This window comes from Macrobrachium rosenbergii, chromosome 12 (genome assembly GCF_040412425.1).
Source record: "Macrobrachium rosenbergii isolate ZJJX-2024 chromosome 12, ASM4041242v1, whole genome shotgun sequence".
NCBI lineage: Eukaryota > Metazoa > Arthropoda > Malacostraca > Decapoda > Palaemonidae > Macrobrachium > Macrobrachium rosenbergii.
This window is the reverse complement of record NC_089752.1, coordinates 10,070,526-10,091,339: the sequence shown is the minus strand read 5'-3', so window position 1 is coordinate 10,091,339 and position 20,814 is coordinate 10,070,526. Positions and strand designations below refer to the sequence as shown.

The window sequence follows — 20,814 nt, the reverse complement described above, 5'->3', positions numbered from 1 at the left end:
CAATACCTTGTATTTCGCTGATGTGCTTTGCCGTAGCTAGGGCAAATAGGAAGAGAGTTTTACATGTCAGATTCCGAAGACAAGCATAGCGAAGGGGCTCAAAAGATGAGCCCGTCAGCCGTTCCAGGACCACATCCAGATTCCACGAGACCAAAGTGTTGTCCCTTTTCTGTTTCATCGTATTAAACAACTTTACCAGGTCTTTAATGTCAGAGTTCGATGAGAGATCCAGGCCTCTATGCTTAAAAACAGCGCTAAGCATTGCCTGATAGCCTTAATGCTAGAAGACGGCAAGTTCTTGGTATTCCTCACTAAAATAAGAAAATTCGCAATTTGTGTTAAAGTGGTCTCAGAAGATGAGATATTGCGGTTGTGGCACCACCGCCAGAAGACTGACCACTTGGCCTGATAGATGAGGCTAGGAGACTTCCTTCTGCACTTTGCAATAGCCTCTGAAGCTTCCCTTGAAAAACCTTTCGCTCTGACAAGCTTATGGACATTCTGAAGCCTGTCAAGGTGAAAGTGGACAACCCTTGGTACTGTCTTCTGAAGTGAGGTTGTCTGAGTAGCGATACTTTTTGGGTAGTCCAAAAACGGGGCTAGGAGGGTCATGGTCGCATTGTGGTGCATCTTGAACTTGTTCAATACTTCCATGATCATGCTGAAGGGCGGGAAGGCGTAAAGGTCCAGATTCAATCAATCCATGGCGTCCATAGTCTATGCCAGAGGATCTGGGGCTGGTGAGAAAAATAGAGGAAGACGATGGTTCCTGGAGGTGGCAAACAGGTCTATCATTGGCTTGCCCCACAACTTCCACAGGTCTCAACATACCATGTGATCCAGGGTCCACTCAGTGGGAAAGACCTGCTTTTGACGGCTCAGCTTGTCTGCCACTACATTCAACTTTCCCTGGATAAAGCAAGCGATGATAGTAACTTGATTTTGGTCTGCCTACAACAGTACTTCTATTGCGGCTTGACAAAGAGAGAGAGAGAGAAGGAATGAGTACCGTCTTCTTTGTGGCTGTAAGCTAAGGCCATGGTACTGTCTGTGTGCACCACGACTATCTTGTTGCAGACTAGGCGCATAAAATTCTGAAGACCAAGCTGAACTGCCTTCAGCTCCCTTACATTGATATATAAGTCCTGTTGATCTGGAGTCCATGTTCCTGAGACCTCTTGATTGTTCAGCAGGGCTCCCCAACCTATGTTCAAGGCGTCGGAATAGAAATCAAGGTCGGGGTTCACAGGATGATGGGACTTACCTTCTGACAGCCACTTTTCTTCTGACAGCCACCAGTCCATGTCCCCGAGTCCAATTACTGCAGCAGGTCTGATTTTACCTCTGGGGTGATCAGGAAATCGTGACTGGCTGTGTCTTCCTGTGTTCCAGTTGGCCCTCGGTAAAACTGGAGGACTCTCATATGTAATCTGCCCAGGCTGATGAACATTTCTATGGAGGCCAGAGTCAACAAATAGGCTCATCCAATGTTGAACTGAACAAGACGATAGGGCTAGAAACTCCTGGACTGTTTGAAGGCAGCTGGATATCCTCTTGGGGGACATAAAAGCCCGAAAAACTCGAGAGTTCAGTGTTGTCCCCAGATACAGGATTTCCTGAGAAAGGCTCAACTGGGATGTCTGGAGATTTATAAGAAGGCCCAGCTCCTGGGCCAGAAAAAGCTTGCGTGTGTCCTCCATGCACTTGTCCTTCGATGGGGATTTGAGGAGCCAGTCATCTACGTACAGGCTGATGTTGATCCCCACTAAATGGAGCCATTTCAATAGCGGGGCCAGGACGCCAGTGAACACTTGAGGGGCTGTTGAAAGATCAAAACAAAGAGCCTGAAACTGGTAAACTTTGTCTTGGAAGGCAAACCTTAGATATCTTCTGGAACTTGGATGAATGGGGATATAAAGGTAAGCATCTTGCATATCTAAGGTTACCATCCAGTCGCCCTGGTGAATGGATGCAAGGACCAAGTGGTTTGTCTCCATCTTGAACTCTGTCTTCAAGACAAAGTGATTGAGGGTGCTTACATCAAGGACTGGTCTCCAACCCCCCAATGCTTTTGGTACCACAAAGAGATGATTGTAAAATCCCTCCGAGCTGGTGTCTTGAACCTCCTCTATGGCCCTTTTGTGTATGAGGGAGGAGACTTCCTCCAACAGGGAAGAATGTCTCTCGGAGCCTACCGAGTAAGCTGTCAATGTGATGGGAAAGGTGACTAAGGGGGGGTTCTCTAGGAATGGAATGACGTAGCCCTCCTTCAAGACACTGATAACCCACCTCTCCCAAAACTCTTAATAGTCTGGCTCCTACAGATGCATGAAAGACTTCTTGTCTCACTTCCTATGTGCTGGTTTGGAAGAGCTCTTCTTGATGCTCTGGATGAAAAGCGGACATTTGAGTGGGACCTGAATGGCATACGAAATCTCCCTCCACGAAAGGGCTGTTGCTGGAAGAGAGAGGTGGCCCTAGCTTGAAAAGGAGAAGAGTCCTTGGGACACCTAGATGACTGCGTCAGCAAGTCTTGAGTCGTCTTCTTCTGTAAGTCTGACGCTCTCTCTTTCACAGCATCCTGAGGGAAGAGATGGTTCCTGTCCAGGGGCGACAATAGAAATGCAGACTTTTGGGTTTGGGTAACCCCCTTAGAAACAAAGGAGCACCAGAGTTCTTGTTTCTTCAACAATCCAAAAGTAATGAGGGCAGAGAGCTCTAGAGAACCATCTCTAACAGCCTTATCCGCACAGGACAGAACCCCAAGCCAGTCAGAGGTGATATCTGAAGCGAGATCTTGATGGTCATTAATTTTCTTGGCCAATGCACCCACAACCCATCAAGGAAACTAAGGACTTCAAATACTTTGAATATGTCCTTCACTAAATGATCCAATTCTGCAGACGTAAACATGATTCTGGCAGAAGAGAAAGCTGATCGACAAGATGAGTCTGCTTATACCCTTGACAGGCAGAGGGTCTGGATGCTGACCATGGTCTTCAGAAGGGCATTTAAGGGGCTGGGAAGCATCCAGATAACATAGTCATCTGCAGAGCCTTGGACAAGCCTTTCCAAAGGCTGTCTGCCGACACCTGGGAGTGTACAACAGGTGTGGCTGAGGGGGCAACTACCCATAGGCAAACCCCATTGGCCTCCCTTGGACTTTGGTATGTCTTCTCTCAGGTTTGGGGGAGCAGGACAGGGACCTCGGTCTAGGAGAACCGACAGGACGGATATCCACCTCTTCCACTTGCACTGCAATATCACTTTGCAATTCCTCCGCATTTCTCTATAATCACTTGAAGAAAAGCTCCCAACTCAGCAACAGTACTTCTACTAAATTCAGCTTCTTATCGAACCTAGACTCAAGACTGGTGATGGCATTAGGATCAGAAGCATGGGAGCCAGGAAAGGGAGGAGAAGGTTGTTCAGCAGAAAGGCAAGGAGTAGGAGAAACAGCAAGAATAGGAGTAGAAGGGAGAGTAACAGAGCTAACCTCCAAACTAGCTTTTAGTGTAGTCTCCAAACTCTGAGAGCATTTTTCAGCAGTAGATGCTGCTTTCCTCTTTCCATCTCTCTCTAACTTATCTAAATGAGATTTAAGTATATTCTACTGATCAGTCTCCTAAGTTGAACACTCTCTACAGGTCCAATCAACGTTACATTTTTGCCTCCTACACTTAGCACAGATCGTATAAGGATCATAGCAAACTTTAGTTAGCCTAGACTTGCAGTCTAATTTACAACAGTAGTGAATACCAGAAGTACTAGAGTAAGACATATTTCACTGAAAACTAGTAAAAACTACAAAAAATAAACTGCCTAAACACTGTCTAGTCTAATCGCAACCAGAACAAAACAATTGTACTTCACCGAACATGAATGAACTACAGGAAAATCCAAAAAAGCAACTGCGAATTGGAGCATTTTTCACACATCCGCTGGCAGAAACAAACTGAACAATGGCTGCCAGGTTGTTCCTACTTCCCCCAGGTAGTGGGCGGGGCTGTCACCTACATGAAAACAAACAGAAGCGCATTACTGCTAATTTAAAAAATTTGCCTCACAAGGTAGATACATTAGCTATGTAATTACTTGGTACGTTACTTATATGAAACTCATATTTCAGGCTAAAAACAATGGTGATTATCACCATCAGATGAATCGTTTTGTTTTCAATAAATGGTTCCAAGAACAACGTCTTTTGGATACACCACTGCAGTCTGTCCATATTAAATAATAATGCCTCTTGTCATTTCCTGCAAACTGATAGGCCCCCACCATGGCAAGTACATAAAGCTCGATAACTGAATGGCTAAAAGATAACGAAATATGAGTTAACAGACACTTAACAGGCCCGAATTATTACTTGTATTCATATTTGCTCTTAACCTTTGTGTTATCTAAATTTGCTGTCAATCTGCTCCAATTACACAAATTAAACTTCTACTGACTGGCCTGCTTCTTCTTAATATACCCTAATTCCAGCTGAAAAGTTACATATATGTATGTGTGATTCATTGTTTTTAACTGATGGAAAACGACAGCAAAGGTAAAAAATAATCGGCAAGAAGTTCCAATTTATAGGTGGGAGGGTTTGACCCTAGGGTAGGATAAGAAAGTTTTCTTAAATTCTGTGTCTGAGGATAAATATTATTTTCATACGGAAAGCGTCATTCTTTGTAAGAATAGCTGCATACAGAGCACATGCATACACATATTTCTTTGTTTTATCTGTTCTGTTATGAAAGCAGTCAATGAAACGATAGACTAATTTTAAGACACAGCTACTGGTTAACTGAAGAGATTTAAGGACAACATAAAATGGGAAATTTTATGACCAGGTTATAATACCCCTTCTGGAGAGAGAGAGAGAGAGAGAGAGAGAGAGAGAGAGAGAGAGAGAGAGAGAGAGAGAGAGAGAGAGAGAGACAAATTAAGGCAGTCCCTGGGTTGCGTCGAACTTAACTTACAGCATTCCGATCTTACAGTACTTTTCAAATATATTAATAAAAAAATCAGTTCCGGGTTACGGCGGATGTTCCGAAATTATCTTGTTTCGGTCTTATGGCGCTGTAAGTGATGAAGGACTGGAACTAGTTTCTGAGCGTGTAGTTGATCAGACAGTGACCTATTCTGGGTCGCTCACGGGGTGTAGCAATACCAAACAAAGGCCTCACTCGTGGGTTTTGTGTGTTCACCACTTTTTTTTTTTTATTTTTATAAATTTTTTTAATACATACGGTGTTCCGGCTTACATCGTTTTCCAACTTCAGTCGTACCTCAGGAATGGAACTCCGACACAAGTCGGGGACTACCTGTATAAGCTGATTGAGAAGTTGCAACCTCTCTAAAGGGCCCTATGTTTCATCTTATACTGGTTTCACTTTAGGAGGGTTTGTAGGTATCCCAGGAGGATAAAACAGCCAAAGCTGCAGCTACTATGACAAGATTGCAAGTAGCTATTTATATTAATGATTATATAACATCTCTAAATACATTATAATAATTACATGGCAGGATATATGTAATAACAAATCTGATAGCAACAAATTAGAACAGATCAAGACCAGTGTTGAAGTATGCTCACTTGTTTGACCCATGGATAACCCATGTGATCCCATCTCTATTTGTATAAATAGTGTAACATTGATAGTTAAAAACTGTTAATTTCCAAAATATAATCAATTACATGAATTTTGTCAGTATCTCCATTTTCCATTAATCCAGTTATAATATATTTATAGAGGAATAATTTAATAAATAAAATCTAAACCTGATTACAAATCAAGGCAAATCCCTCAGATTAGACCTGTGAGAACTCAATATTAATTAGCTTAGTGGTCTGGTTAAACTACGAAGTAATGATATTTTACCAAATGTGAAAGCAGTCACCAAATTCAAACTGAAGTGCAAGGAAAAATAAAGCAACTGAATGGCCTTTGTACAAACAAGGAAAAATTGAAGGCATAAAACTGATAAAGTACAATCCAGAAGATTAATCAATTCAATTTAAAACTCTATTGCAAATATAAGAGCATCTTAAAATCTTGTATCAATATACCTAAATTTTGTGGCATCCTTTGGGTGCCTTCTGATGAAATTAGCACGGAGAAGAAAAGCCACATGAGTTGCAGGTGTCTCTGGTGTGACAGTGACATATGGATCTTGTGGATCTGAAAACAATTTACTCACCAGTGGCTCTAAAAGGTTCTCTAATGATGGTCCTTCATCCTAAAAGAAAACAAGAGAACATTTTATGTTATATACTGTATCAAATGCAATGTATAACAAGAGACTTTCTTTGTGTAAAACGGGACTGCAATAAACATATCTCCTGCTGAGTTTGCACTGTGTGATCATTTTCTATGCTTGGGCTGTGAACATTTAGTTTTCATGTTAGGGTAATGGTTCTATTGTTATTTTACATTTGATTAATGTAATTATTACAAAATGTTAAAAATTAAAAAATAAACAAAAAATATTCATTAAAAGATAAGGTTTTACAATTGCCTAAATTCTGCACGTCATGCAATACTACAAATAATCACCAATTACTGTATTTTTTCATTAAAGGATATGTATAGAGAGAGAGAGAGAGAGAGAGAGAGAGAGAGAGAGAGAGAGAGAGAGAGAGAGAGAGAGAGAGAGAGAGAGAGAGTGTTTATATCAAGTCTGAGCACAGTATAAATGGATTCTGTAAGTGAAATAACGTTGTATTGATATTTTGCTGTTTTTTCATCAGGGTATATATATATTGAGAGAGAGAGAGAGAGAGAGAGAGAGAGAGAGAGAGAGAGAGAGAGAGAGAGAGAGAGAGAGAGAGAGAGAGAGAGAGAGAACTGATATGTTTACATTGTAGTCTAAGCACAGTAACTAGCTGGGACAAGACTTTACAGGTGCTATTAAACTATAGCTGGGGAGAAGAGTAAGAGTGTGCTGCATCTGTATATAATTCAGATTTTAAATATTTTTACAGTGATCAGAGATGAAACATCAACAGTAATAAAATATTCTCTTGTGTACTGTTATAATGTGTGTGATAATCATAGTCAACTAAACTTGTAATCAAACACGGTACAATAAATCACAACCAAAAATATGGAAACAAGTACGTATGCATTCACTCATAATGAACTTCCTGGGTTTGTTTATTTTTGCATTTTTTTATGTTTATGGTACAGTAATTGATATTTCATCAAAGGATACATACAGTACAGTACTGATATATGGTGTAGAGAGAGAGAGAGAGAGAGAGAGAGAGAGAGAGAGAGAGAGAGAGAGAGAGAGAGAGAGAGAACTTGCTACTGAGTGGTTTTGAGTTGTACTGGTGGTTTTGAGTTGCCTATGATGAAATCTGGATTTTAAATATTTTTAAGGTGCTTAGATCAATAAAATAACAATACAAATGGATTGTAAGTGAAATAACATTTTATTGATATTTTGCTGTTTTTCATTAGAAGATATGTATAGAGAGAGAGAGAGAGAGAGAGAGAGAGAGAGAGAGAATTTTTAAAATAAATTTATGGGAGATGGTGAGGAGACTAACCACAAAATGACTAGGTCGAGTACGACATAAACCAAGAACTTACTGCACTAAATAATTTTTTTATCATAATTGTATTTGCACGTAATCAAGAAAATACTAACATAATGTAACAAAACCTTGCATTCTGTTTGGAGGGACGTGTCCCATCGTTTTAAACTACCCACATATTTTAGATACGCTCTACATAGTAGTACTATCCTAAAATACATACTGTACAGTAAATATCATTTAAAAATCACCTTACAGCACAGCAAAATATCATTAGAATGTATGTACATGATGCACAGTGCACTAGACGATGCACAAAGTTACGTTATGCATAAGAAAACGTCTGAATTATAAGGGATACTTAAGAGTAACAGTTGTAGGTGGGTATGTAATGTTGTAAGATGACTTTGAAATGATACTGGGGTGTTCTGGGAAGATAGTCTGAGGTATATTTTTGTTTGAACTGTAAAGTTGGGCAATGAAATAAAATAGGCAGTTATAAGTATTTTACGGGTGTATATACCTAAGAGTAACAGTTGTAGGAGGGTAATGTAAAGATGATTTGGGGTGTTTTGGGATGATGGTTTGGGGTGTATTTTTGTTTGAAATATTAAATTGTTTTAGTATGATAATTTAAGGTATATTTTTGTTTGAACTATTAAAATTAGGCAGTGAACTATTAAAATAGGCAGTTATAAGCATTTGAGTTCAAGGGGTACAGGGTATTTGGCAATTGTAAGCCAGTTATAAGCATTTTTAGAGGGGATTTTGCATTTCCGCAGTGGGTTCTGGAACCTATACCTGCGTAAAAGTGGGGGAACACTGTAGTTTCATGTTATTTGTGCCAGGTATTGTACATTGAAACACTGGCCCATGTAATCTTAGTTTTCATGCCATATAGTGATTTTGGTGTATTTTTAAAGCTTTATTGATGCACAGTAATTTATTTAATTATTTATATATATTATATAGCAAAGTAGAAAGTGAAAATGAAGAGCAGACAGCCAAAAAAAAAAAAGTCTATAGTTTGGCAAGAAATATTAGCCAACAATATAGTAATATATAGTATTCTGTTTAGCACTTTTCAATAATAAGTTAAACTGTCCTTTCAATGATGTGCAGTTTACAGTAAGTTCAAGAAATTTCTCTGCTACATCCATACAAATGGCAATGAAAGACTTAGAAAAGTCATCAATAAAAAATGTACACATTATTTATGGCCAGGGCAATTAGTGTGACAGCATACTACCTTGAGGTACTCCTCCTTGGCATTTACCTTGAATTTTGTATCATGCAGGTCTTGTAAAATACCATGTCTCTAGAGAGGTCCCTTAGATTTTGAATAAAGTCTATGCTAAGCACTGGAGTTGCATCTTACAAAGGTAAGCTTACAGGTTACACACCTTGCCCAAGGGTTCAATACAATGTAACCTCATTCTATCCTTTAGTCAAAGATTTGAAACCAGATGCAGTTTATATTTTTTGTCCAGAAGCATTACTTGTTCTAACCATTCATATATATATTCACTAATATACTGAAATAATACACATGGGACAGAAGTTCACTTGCAACATAATGATGCAATTTTTTCTCTAAGGACAACTATATTATGTGCCCAAAACAAGACAAGATAATACTGCCATTTTGCTATGACTTTGGAAAAAAATTATTTTACATATTTAGTACTTACATCTATGGTATCTATTTGTTTAAACAGCTACAGTTATGATAATTAGTAAAAATTACCATAAACTATGCAGTTAACTGCCAGTTTGTATTTAAATATTTAACATAATCCACTAGGAAGCCATAAAGGTACTACTTACTGAGCCAAATGTTTTTTAAAGATGGCTGCAATATGGAATTACTTAAAACTACGCTTTTATAATAAAATGCCAAATTTCAGAAGTAACTTGTATTTTCCCTAACATACAAACCTGAAGTTCTTTACATAGGATTTAGCTTGTGGATGTGAGCTGGAACAGCGGTTAAACCATCAGACAAGGTAGTTAATTGCCAACGGTAAGGGAGAAGCCCTGCCCACTCGTCGGTCTGCACTCCACTTTGCCCTTTGCCCCAGGTACCAGAATTGGGGGTGGCTGAGGTGGGACATAAATGTAATGAACTTCAGGTTCGTATGTTAGCAAAAATACAAATTACTTAAAAAATCTGCTACTTGTTCCTACACAAACACGAATCTTCATCATTTACATAGGAGACTTACGATACAGGAATCTTAGGAGAAGAGACAGAAATATCTTCAAGATCTGCTACTTCTACAGGATCTAAGCTGGCTTTATTTCCGGCCCTAAATGGCCACCTTTCTCTTCCTGTCTTTATCCATTTTGTCTTGATGAGACCTAAAAACTTTCCATTGCTTCTCGTCCCAATCTCTACAATCTAAACATGTTTCCCCATCACAAATTTGCCCTTTATTCTTTACACACTTTGTGTGAGAGTCATAGCAAGACTTCGCTAACCTAGTCTTTCATCCTTTAATGCAAAACCTAACACTCGAAGAGCTAGAATCAGACATTCCTACGTTTAAATAAATAAGTTAATCAAGGATAACTAATCTTTGTGCGCTAGTATGAAAACAGTACTTCATCAAAAACTCCGGAAAACTATCCAAAAAAAGAGGCAGGCCGCCAAAAAAACCACCGATGCTACTCGGGAGGTGGCAGAAAACGAATTGAAGCTTTCTGCCTAGTTGTTCCTCACAGTCCCCGATAGTGGGCAAGGCATGTACCTACAATGAAACAAGCACTAGCGCTACTGCGAATTTTGAGCTTTTAGGCTGCTGTAGGTAGGATGCTCATAGATATGTAATTACTTGGTAAGTCACTTATATAAAAATACATACTAAACTTTTCCTATGGGAATAAGAAATACAGAAAATGGGAATTTATCAAAGAACATGTTAAACCTAGAAGATAGAAATAAGTAGGAATATTTTATGAGTAAGAACAAGTATTCTCGTCATTGTAAGAATACATGGTAGGTAATCACGAGAATACTCAGGATAATCATGGATGGGGTTAAAGGAACAGGTTCTTCTTCTCCCTTGTGTTCTTCTATTCTTTGCAAAAAAATTCTTACCAGCAGAATAGGCATACAGAGCAAAATCTGAACTTGCGGGTGGCAAAGGGGAGTGCTCCAAACACAATTTTAACTTGTGACCCTGTCTGTTCGTAACATGAATGTTCGTATGTAGGTTGGTGACTTTACTTAGTTTACAAGTCTACAGTAATGGTTATCTTGGGTTCTGTTTCTGTCTCAGCTTTTATTGTTGTACATCAGTTTTATATTTTGCATTTTATTACTGTGCTTAGCATGCTTTTACTCTAAATTACTATTTTCATGTATATATATATATATATATATATATATATATATATATATATATATATATATATATATATATATATATATATATATATATATATATATATATATATTAAGTACCTCAACATATATATGTGGATCAGTGGTTCCTCTATGCCCAAGAGGCAGGTGCATAAATTTGATACATCCTACGTCTCAAGTGGTGATTCTTCTGGCTGTTACTTATTTTATTGTGCTGCAGACTGTTCCATATTTTGACACACTGCAACCATGGCTGATGAGACTAAAGTCTATTGTGCACAATGCTATCTCCTTGTCCCAAGTGCTCAGAGTAAGACACATAAGCCATCTCCAGTCTATAAAACCCAGTCTTCGCCAATCATGAAGCTTCTCTACAGTGCAGTACATACTCTAACTCTCTAGGTGATCTCTCCATCACTCCTGGTAAACACATTCCTCTCTCTTCACCCCCTGTTACTTTGATCTCAAGCTTCATTCCTTCTATTCGTTTCTTACATTCTCCTGTAAAAAAAAAAAGAAGAAAAAAAAAAAAAAAAGTTGCTTATGTATTTCTGGGTGAGTTCTTTGCTGTGGCTTATTTGTGCTTGTGCTTGGATGAGCCAGTCATGGGCTGTTTCTCTCCACTTCAGCTAAACTGCCTGTATTTGTAACTTCTGTGGCTTCAACGACCATCCCCGTCACCTGCAGTCTCAGCTGCTAATGGGTACTCAATTATTCCCTTGCGCATAAAGCTGCTACTGCACATGCAACTGCTTTCTGTTACTGTCCAGTACTTGACTCCTATGCACGTGGCTGCCTTCGCATACTCATCTGCTCCTATGTACTGACTCTTCCTATATACACAATGGGTAATGTGTACTTGAATGTTCCAGCGTTTTTGCCCTTGAATTCCAATATACCTTTGTTAAAACAACACAGGTCTACTTTGTCTGGTTGATAGTGTAGGCTTCACTTCTGAGACATCCTCTTCCAACTGGTCTGGTCCTGCTGTTCTTGTGATGCTCTCTCTTCCTAAAAGTATTCTGAAACACCATCAGGAGGCTTCTTCCTCTCCTGATCAAGCAAGTAGTAAAACCGTAAGATGAAATGGAAGTACGACCGCACTGATATTGCTTACATTTACACTGCAAGGTAAGCAATAAATGGTACATGGTCTTACCTGGCATATTTTTCCTTATCATTGTTATAAATTTTAACAACACTACTTTTTTCATTATCATTTATAAACTGGTTTAATGAGACCACTGAGACAATTCTATTCTCTCTTAGGGCTTGTCAGAAGGATTTACTCTTAAATGATATCCAATCAAAACTAAAGCCAGGTACAATTACACAAATTTGTCAGTGAAGAAAGAAGAGACCGAAGAGAACAGATGAAAAGTAATAAAGCTGGAGCCAAAGAGACACTGCCAAGAACCTTCAATACTATTTATTTAAAGTGTGCTATGAAGATAAACTATGTAAACAATACCCCAAAATGAAGTTTTCTAGCATAATCACTGCTCTATCTGCATTACGGCACATGTAAAATATGAGGTCTGTTTGCTGCAGAACAAAATCACATACAGGAGTCAATGTATGATACAGATGCATTATAAATGACAGTAAATCAATATAAAAAAACTACACATACTTACTGGTTCAGGGTATAAATTACTCAGAATGTACTGTAGCTCCCCTCGTAACGTTCTGAAAGCTACCGCAGAGTCCTCTAGCCTTAAAGAAATTAATAACAATATTTAATAATAGATGCTACAAATAAGGAGTATATTAACCATACAATGAGCAATACCTTGAATGTGACAATCAAAATGCATCATGTGCACAGATGAACAACATGTATTTTGTTAATATCAACTTCAGATCAGTGTTTAAAAATCCACAGCCACTTTGAATTTGTATACACATACGTACACACCACATTAGGTAGATATCCACATAAAAATAAGCAAAGCAGTTAAGATATTAACAGAGAATAAATAAAGACCTTGATTTGCAACTTAGGTACTTCGAAGTCTGCATGCATGCATTCATAATAAAATTCTGACTACTTTGCTATTTCTTATACTGTACTGTATTGATGTGTACCTGCTGTGACTGTGATAAGATTGGCTATTTCGATTAACATAATATTTTATTCCTGTTCTTTTCCTTCTTTCCCTTATACATTGCCTAATATCTCCTGATTTGCTAGTACCTTATAATATAAAGCATCATTATGTAATAAAATTTTATTTCATTAATGCAACTTTGTGATTAGGTTAAGATATAGTGTTTGATCCCGCTGTTATAAAATTTCTGATTCTGCCTGTTTAGTGTTTTAAAGGTAGTAGGCGTGTTTCTGACCTACGGGCGTTGTATCTTCACTTGTAGTATTTATGCAGTAATTTCAGTAATTTACACGAAAGCTTTCATGTCATATGACTGTCATTACAGTATAGTATACTATTATGTAAAAGAGTAACAACTGTGTTTACAGTATTGTAATTTTTTTTTTAATTTATTTGGATACCTACTATTAAAGATACCTAGCTACATCTTTACACCAGCAGGTGAGTCAGCATTCTGAATAAAAGATTGCTTGGCTGACCCCGATGAAAGTCTAGTTCACCTGTTCTCCACCAAGTGTGTCTTGAATGTTTTAGATCTTGTCAGAATTCTTCTTGACAGCCTACTAAATTGTGAGGAGGCTGGGTAGGCTCTACTTTAACAGTATATAAGTATCCAAATACAGTATTAAATTTCATTATGAAAATTTATGTTATTTGGGATGAATCTTACCTACTGTCAAAGACAGCCGATTCCCACATTGAGAGAAGGATGGTGGGTTAATGCAGCTAGACAAGAATCCAATCACCCAAACAACCTAAAGGTTTCTTACATGAAAACCAAAACATTCTAACCTGAACTACAGTACTGCCAGATTGGATGCATTTTTATGAACTGTATAGGTTCTACTAACTTTCAATGTATGCATATGATAAAAATGGGTCCATACTTTATGGGATAAAACAGGAAGGATGTGTGGTATCTAGCATGGCTAGGGGTTAATCGTAACACCAACAGTAGTCTACGAGACCATTTCAATATTATACCTTTTATGTTTACCCTGGTGCTTGCTATTCTTCATTTTACTATGTGCATATTTTAGTAAGTTTTTTGAAGTGATACTAGATGGTAATGGGCAAATAGCATTTGTATCATAATGACAGTCTCAACTGGGACAATTTTACCTTTTGAACTTCAGTATTAAGTGAAAAATTTGAGTATAGGTAGGCTACAATATGAGGTAGTTTGGACATAGCCCAAATACCCTGACTGGTTCTGTGAAGACATATATTTTAGGTTTTACGAATGTATAGAAATAAAAATTTGTGTGAGGTTACAATATCATAATAGTTTCATCAATTCTAGAATACTGTCTAAAATATTAAAGCATTACTTGGAATGGAAACCCAAAAACATGTACCTGTAGCAATATTTGTACAGTGCAATGAGGATAGAATGTAAGATGTTTGAAATGAAATCAAACTAACAATCCAGAGGATGAAGTTGGTGTGTGTCCAACTTCTATGGCAAACTAACATACAGATCCATCAACTATCAACAGATAATTACCTCACCAACTGCATTAACTATATATCAAATGCAATGTTATATTTCAAGTAGAAAAGGATTTATAATGGCAAGAAAACATGTAAAAATATATTGAAAGCTTCAGGGTCTCACTTTTTTCTCAACTGTAACAAAGTGCTGTTCCTTGTCTGAGTGGCAATCAACTGGGACAGGTCCTCATCAACAGCGGTTGCTTTTTTTATCACCGACTCATAAAACTTCTTTTCCTCTTCCAGATTCAAAACCTAGAAAATAAAGACTTGTAATATTGACAGAACTTAATATGGTGCAAGACTATGCTTAATCTAAAATGGACTTTTGAATAAACTGAGTAGCAATTCCTAAATGATGCTATAATACAAAGCCAGCCTGTCTGCAAAAAATTAACTGACATCTATCAGTAATATTTTCAATATTTTTAGATACAGTAGATAGAGACAGGTAAATACATATAATCATCTCTGTCCAACTTTGTTAATGGAGGGAACAAATTTTAAAAAAATTTAAAGTACAGTAATTTGTAGTTTTCCAAGGTATACAAACAAAAGCCTTATTCATAGGAGTATTCCTCAGCACGCACTGGGATCAGTTTTAGGAGGGCGAGTACTGGGGAAGACCACAAATCACCAGTCATCACTGAGCAACTGGGTGGTTGATGTGGAATTATGATAGAAGGGTCTAGTTTTTTATAGTAAAAATACAATTTACTTTAAAAACTTATTTGTCCCTTTGTTAAATAAAAACCATTCCCTTTTCTGTATGGCTTCTGTGACCCATTAGGTCTAGCATAGGTGTGACAAAGCGATAGGGTCCTAAACTTGAGTGAGGTATGTTTGAGATCTCACTCAAAAACAAAATCCTTGGAGAACTAAGCACAACCCTACGTGGGGTGACTCCAACTAGAAGGCAGCTAAATCTTGCAAATATGATGGATAAATTCAGTTTATAGCTCAACCAACCCCCATTAAAATCGAAAGTGGATAGAGTTGAATATTTCGGCTGAAGTTATATGACTGGGAGCTTGTTTGAGTAGCCATCTGCATCTGTGCCCTGTCTAGCACATACTAGGTTTGAGCTGCTGCCTCACAGAGGGAGAAAAAGGAAGAGAAGCCAGCCATTCTACCGTTCAAACCCAGCCTCATGCCTATAATGGCAACTGTCATGTGAGAACCCCATTTGTATGCACTGAGTGAGAGGGTAGTACTGACTATCACACAAACTTCGGACGAAGCTCGTAAGTGTATGAGTCATCGGCAGTCCTCCTGTCCAAAACGACACAGGAAGCCTTGGGGTACTGAACATGCTCGGAAGCTTCTATCTACCTTACCAACAGCAGACAATAACCACAGGTGAACAAACACCATCACTGCCCTTAGAAAAGGGAAGGCGCTCACTCTTGTCCTGGCGGAGCTTCTTGTCAGAGAGGGCTAACTGGATTCTTCTTCCTGTGAGAGGAAGAGGAAGTAGAGGAAGATGTGGAAAGGGAAGAGTTTGATGACAAGGATGAAGAAGAAGAAAAGTGCATGCACTTCTTTGTTATACCCTTTGTTCATCTTACTCCCCTACTCCAGGAGTAGTGGTAATCAATGCCATGGGAGCATCTCCTACAGGAAGGGCAACTGCTATTGGAGGCTAAACAATGCTGAGCTTTTTAGTGTTACACCAAAAGCTGATGGAACAGTCAATGTGAAAATGTACTTGGAGGCATAACAGGAGTATGCATGAGGGTAGAGACCAGCATGTGCACCAGACTTCCCACTAAATGAGTGTGTTGGTCACTCATCTTTCTGTTCATATCCCCCCCTCCTGGCTAGAGCGTTGTATGCTTGGAAAGAGAAGCGAGAGGTTCCAGAATGGGAAGAAGGAGGGGGAAGGACTGGAAAAGGTTCAGTGGTGACAAATGGGGTCTTCCTCCCAAACAAATGAATGCTTTTTAGTCTTCTTATTATTCTAAAGCCTTTCCCATTTAATGGAAACCAACTTGCTCAACCTTAATGATTTATTGCTTTCCCCAAGTTGTGACAGCTGCAGACCCTACCTCTATACTGCTTATCCATGATAAAGTCAACAAACATTCAAAACCAATAATAAGCACCAACTAGGAAGTCATCAGAAGCACAGCAAGAAATCTTAACATGAACACTCTAAACTGACACCACATACTAGGTAAGCAAGGACCTGGCAACCTATCTAAGCTGGGGGGGGGGGGAGCAGGTAAGGGACCATGCATTCTAGGTTAGCTTAAGTCCCAGCCTTGCTATTTAATTTATGGTGCCCTAAGTTTGGTTAAGTGGGGGCAAAGCTTCCCAGCCAGATAAGGACCTGGTGCCCCAGGTTTCGTTACGTTAGGTTGCAACTCTAGGCTAGTGTCTTAGGTTAGCCTACATAGGATCTAAAGTCCCCAGGCCAGGTAAGGACCCTGTGTCCTAGGCTAGGTTAGGTTGAACACATCCTTGCATTTCCCTTGTTTTGATTCTTTCCCTTTACCAAAATCTCCAGTTTCCAACTGTGGTCCCAAACTATTGTAGGATATAGGCTAGGCTAGTTTAAGTTGTCAAAAAACAGCCTGGACCCAGGCTAATCTACAGTTTATGTATTGATCAAGAGATTAATTTGCCATGGGCTAAGAGTGTATCAGGCATTTCAACAAGTAGGTTCTGCTAAGATTACCCTACGCTTTGGCCTCTCTTACCTTGTCTTTATAAAAGTCCACGGTTCTCTCGTTGCTTAATGACATGTACAAAGTTTCTTCTAGTGCGACTCCTAACAGGGTGTTCTGATCATCTGGCAACTGCAGCAACTCCTCTTGCAACAAGGCTTCGATTTCGCTCTCAAGGAGCATTTTTGTTTTATCCAACGCATCTAAGCTGGAGTCCGTTAGCCCGTGGCCATCAGCGACAGTCACAGACATGGAAATCTCTTCTTTCAGCTGTTCGACACCATCAGTCAGTGCTTTCTTCATCTCCTTCAACGACAACAGCGAATCGTCAGTAATATTAGCCATGTTACGGGTTACCAAGGGAATCTGACAGCAGGAACAATTTTCACTTTTGATGAAAAGACCCCGAGATGACTTTTCAAACTATATTGCCCGCCGGTGATCGTGGGAGTAATATTAGTAGTAATAACAGTGAAAACTTTTCTTTGTAACGGCTCCCTTCAAAATTCTAATTTACCTGTGGTCATGTTGGCTTTAGTTTAATTTCCAAGTGGTACAGTACACCAACAATTCCTATTGTCAAAATATTTCCTAAACCGATCCACTGAAACGGAAATATTAACCATTAATTCTTCACTTGCTTGGTTTGGATATTGCATGTATGTGATTTGATTTGACTATGAGGTTTGGGCATGGAGGGTAAATAATATTGAGGACAAGCGCTGGAACCAACTCAGTACCTTTCTATTTATATTTCCTAAATCTCTGTGGTTCAGGTTCTCGATGTTCGCTCTACAGACTCTGCTGCAGGTACTGTGCAAGAAATGTCAGACAGTACAAGTGGCTTATATGGCCTTATTAGGCTTAACCAGATCTTGGTAGACACCTGCTACCAGTGTAACAAAGAAACAGGAAGGAACAGAGATGTAGAATGTGACATGTGTAATGAAACGAGATATGCTGCAATGAAAAAGGAGGTGGATATTATAATATGGTTTTGTGTAGAGTGTTATAACAGAATTGGGATAAAGATAACCAAGCATTATTTAAGGATAGTATTACAAAAGAGGAGCGTCATACACAGGAAGAAATACGAAAAGTGATAAATCAAGACGATATGCTATCGTCGAACTTCGAATGGATGTAGAGGAAAAATAGATAAATCTCTTTGCTTGTCAATTCAGAATGCCAGTGTTTTCGCTCGTATTGAGGGAGGAGGTTGAGCTATGTATTACAGGACATAAAGCAGCAGAATCATATATAGTAATGGTTATTCTTCTGTTCATGATGCGGTTAAATTCAAACAAAGGAACTGCTTATTTATGAACAAGCACTAAAGTTAGATTCTCTGGATCCGGTGAGTGTAGTTGAGGGTTACCAATACTTAAAGATAATTGCTTATAATTTCTAACATGTAACTTGATTTTGTTTTTGTTACAGGTTAATTGCCAATAAAAACTGTAGATATGCCAATAATTCAACCTGGTTAAGTGGATTTTAAGGCAATAAGGACAAATTAAATGTGCAGAGAACTTAGAATTAATCTCTACTCATGCATCTCACGAAAGCTGTCATAGGGCATGACACCAAGCTCTTAAAAGTTTCAATAATAAGTGGGCATGACAGACTTTTTCTAGTATCAACTTCATCTTTGAAGGAGGATCGAGTTAAAAGTAGAAACAACTATCCCCCCCTCCCCCCGCGGTTCTGGTAACTACCAGCTTAAGTGCAAAATGGGCACCGCGTTTAGTAGCCTACCATCCCCTTGTTGATGAACGTCGGGAACCAGGCCGCGATAGAATTCAGTTTTACCGAAGTGCGGTTGATTTTTTAAGCTAACAGAGAAAATAGTTCCCGAGAACTTTTTTGATAAATAAATTTGAAAATTAGAAAAATGATAAGGATTTATAGCAATTCTGGAGTTACCCATAGTTACCTAGGTATTTCATTATTTTTTCATTTTCTATGTAATGTAATTAATCCATAGAAAATTATAATTCTTTTATTTTACGGTAAGCACTGCTAATTTTACATCTAACTTTTCTGGTTTTGAAATGCAATGGTTTAAGATTCCTAGGAACAATATTTTATGGAATGGATGGCATTTCAATGGTATGAAAGAGCTTTGAAATCCATTGGTGTTCTGGTGAAATTGTACTTTAAACTATTATTGCATTTTAGACTTGAAAATATAATTTTCCTTTGTTTTAATGCATGCCTTGAACATTTCTAACAATCGTTTCGTTAGCAAATGACCTAACCGGCCATGAATAACCTAAGGTACTAGGTCCTTGCCATAGTGCATGATATTATAGTTTGAAAACATTCCATGAAATTACCTTAATATTTATGAGAACTATCCAAAAACCCAGCTCTCCCACTGAAGTCCCGGAATTGTTGTATATAAGGTGGGGTCCGCTTTCTCTAAAAAGTACTCATTTTCTACCGAAACGATTATCAGAAACGTTCAAAGCAAACATTAAAACATAGGAATATTATATTTTCAACTCATTCATGCAAATATGGTTTGAAGTAAAATAATATCGGTACTCTATTTGCGTTTTTCTGATACTTTGCTGGTAACTGCTCTACAAGTACGTTTTGTAAAAAAAAAAAAAAAAAAAAAAAGTGAGAATTGGAGGTAACTTAAGAAGATGGTTCCATTGTAAACAAAAGTTTTCCATTATGAAGAAACTACTATATATACTTAATAAACCGAAATACTAAATGACTCTCAAGCTTAAAATAGCATAGCGCTAAAACGTAAAGTTAAAAATAAAGTTCAGTATTCAAAATGTAAGTTTTAAGGATGAAAATACCTTACTGCAACCCAATGCACCTCAACAATACACTCGACCGGGATATAATTGAGTCACCTTCACTAGCGTGGGCGACTTACAAATTCAAAGGGAATGTGGAAAACTTAGTAAATGAGCAGAGACAGGAGATCAAACCCACTTGATAAACTTTTACTACATTAGCCATTTGTTTAACAAGACTCATATGCTACAGGTATAAATTTTGTTGTAATAATTTCCTAATTTTAGTTCAAATTATCCACACTCCCAAAGTGAGGGATTCTAGAAACAGTTCGCCCAAGAACTTTGTCGTTGGTTTATCCGTTTCCTCCCAGTCTTCTGCTTGTCTGCAAGGATGTTTTTTGGTCTAGCATGTTAATTACAGTTTATGCCATTCTCTTTATGTCAAAATATGGCCTGTTTAACTTGTTTTACCTGAATTTGAATTCCTTAACACTCAGTTCAGGGATAAGTTCTTTTATTGGATGCTGTAGGGTTCTCACAGGAAAGTGTTTATCATTTCAGTCTGTGAAAGTAAGTGCACCTTAGTTTAACCAGCCCACTGGGCTGATTAACAGCTCTCCTAGGGCTGGCCCGAAGGATTAGGCTTGTTTTACGTGGCTAAGAACCAGTTGGTTACCTAGCAATGGGACCTACAGCTTATTGTGGAATCCGAAACACATTATACCGAGAAATTAATTTCTGTCACCAGAAATAAATTCCTCTAATTCTTCATTGGCCGGCCGGAGACTCGAACTCGGGCCTAGCAGAGTGCTAGCCGAGAACTCTACCGACTCGCCCAACAAATAACTATTTCGGTCTGTGAAGTAAGGTGGTA

The 20,814-nt window shown here is 38.4% G+C and overlaps 1 protein-coding gene across 1 annotated transcript; it reads right to left on the bottom strand.

Moving 5' to 3' along the window:
* Positions 1-5,666: 5,666 nt before the first annotated feature.
* LOC136844379 (centromere protein K-like) lies at positions 5,667-19,806 on the bottom strand. Its single transcript, XM_067113464.1, has 4 exons — positions 17,212-19,806; positions 14,634-14,764; positions 12,542-12,620; positions 5,667-6,234 (listed from the first exon to the last, which is right to left on the bottom strand). Exons 1-4 carry the CDS (start codon positions 17,521-17,523, stop codon positions 6,043-6,045), a joined length of 714 nt encoding a protein of 237 aa, XP_066969565.1. The 5' UTR covers positions 17,524-19,806; the 3' UTR covers positions 5,667-6,042.
* Between the last annotated feature and the right edge of the window lie 1,008 nt (positions 19,807-20,814).

Coding starts and splice junctions, on each gene's coding strand:
- LOC136844379 (XM_067113464.1), bottom strand. CDS start 17,523: ATGGCTAATATTACTGACGATTCGCTGTTGTCGTTGAAGGAGATGAAG. Junction 12,621..14,633: donor TTGTTACAGTTGAGAAAAAA/GTGAGACCCTGA, acceptor AATTTCTTTAAG/GCTAGAGGACTCTGCGGTAG. Junction 6,235..12,541: donor GTAATTTATACCCTGAACCA/GTAAGTATGTGT, acceptor GTTTTCTTTTAG/GATGAAGGACCATCATTAGA.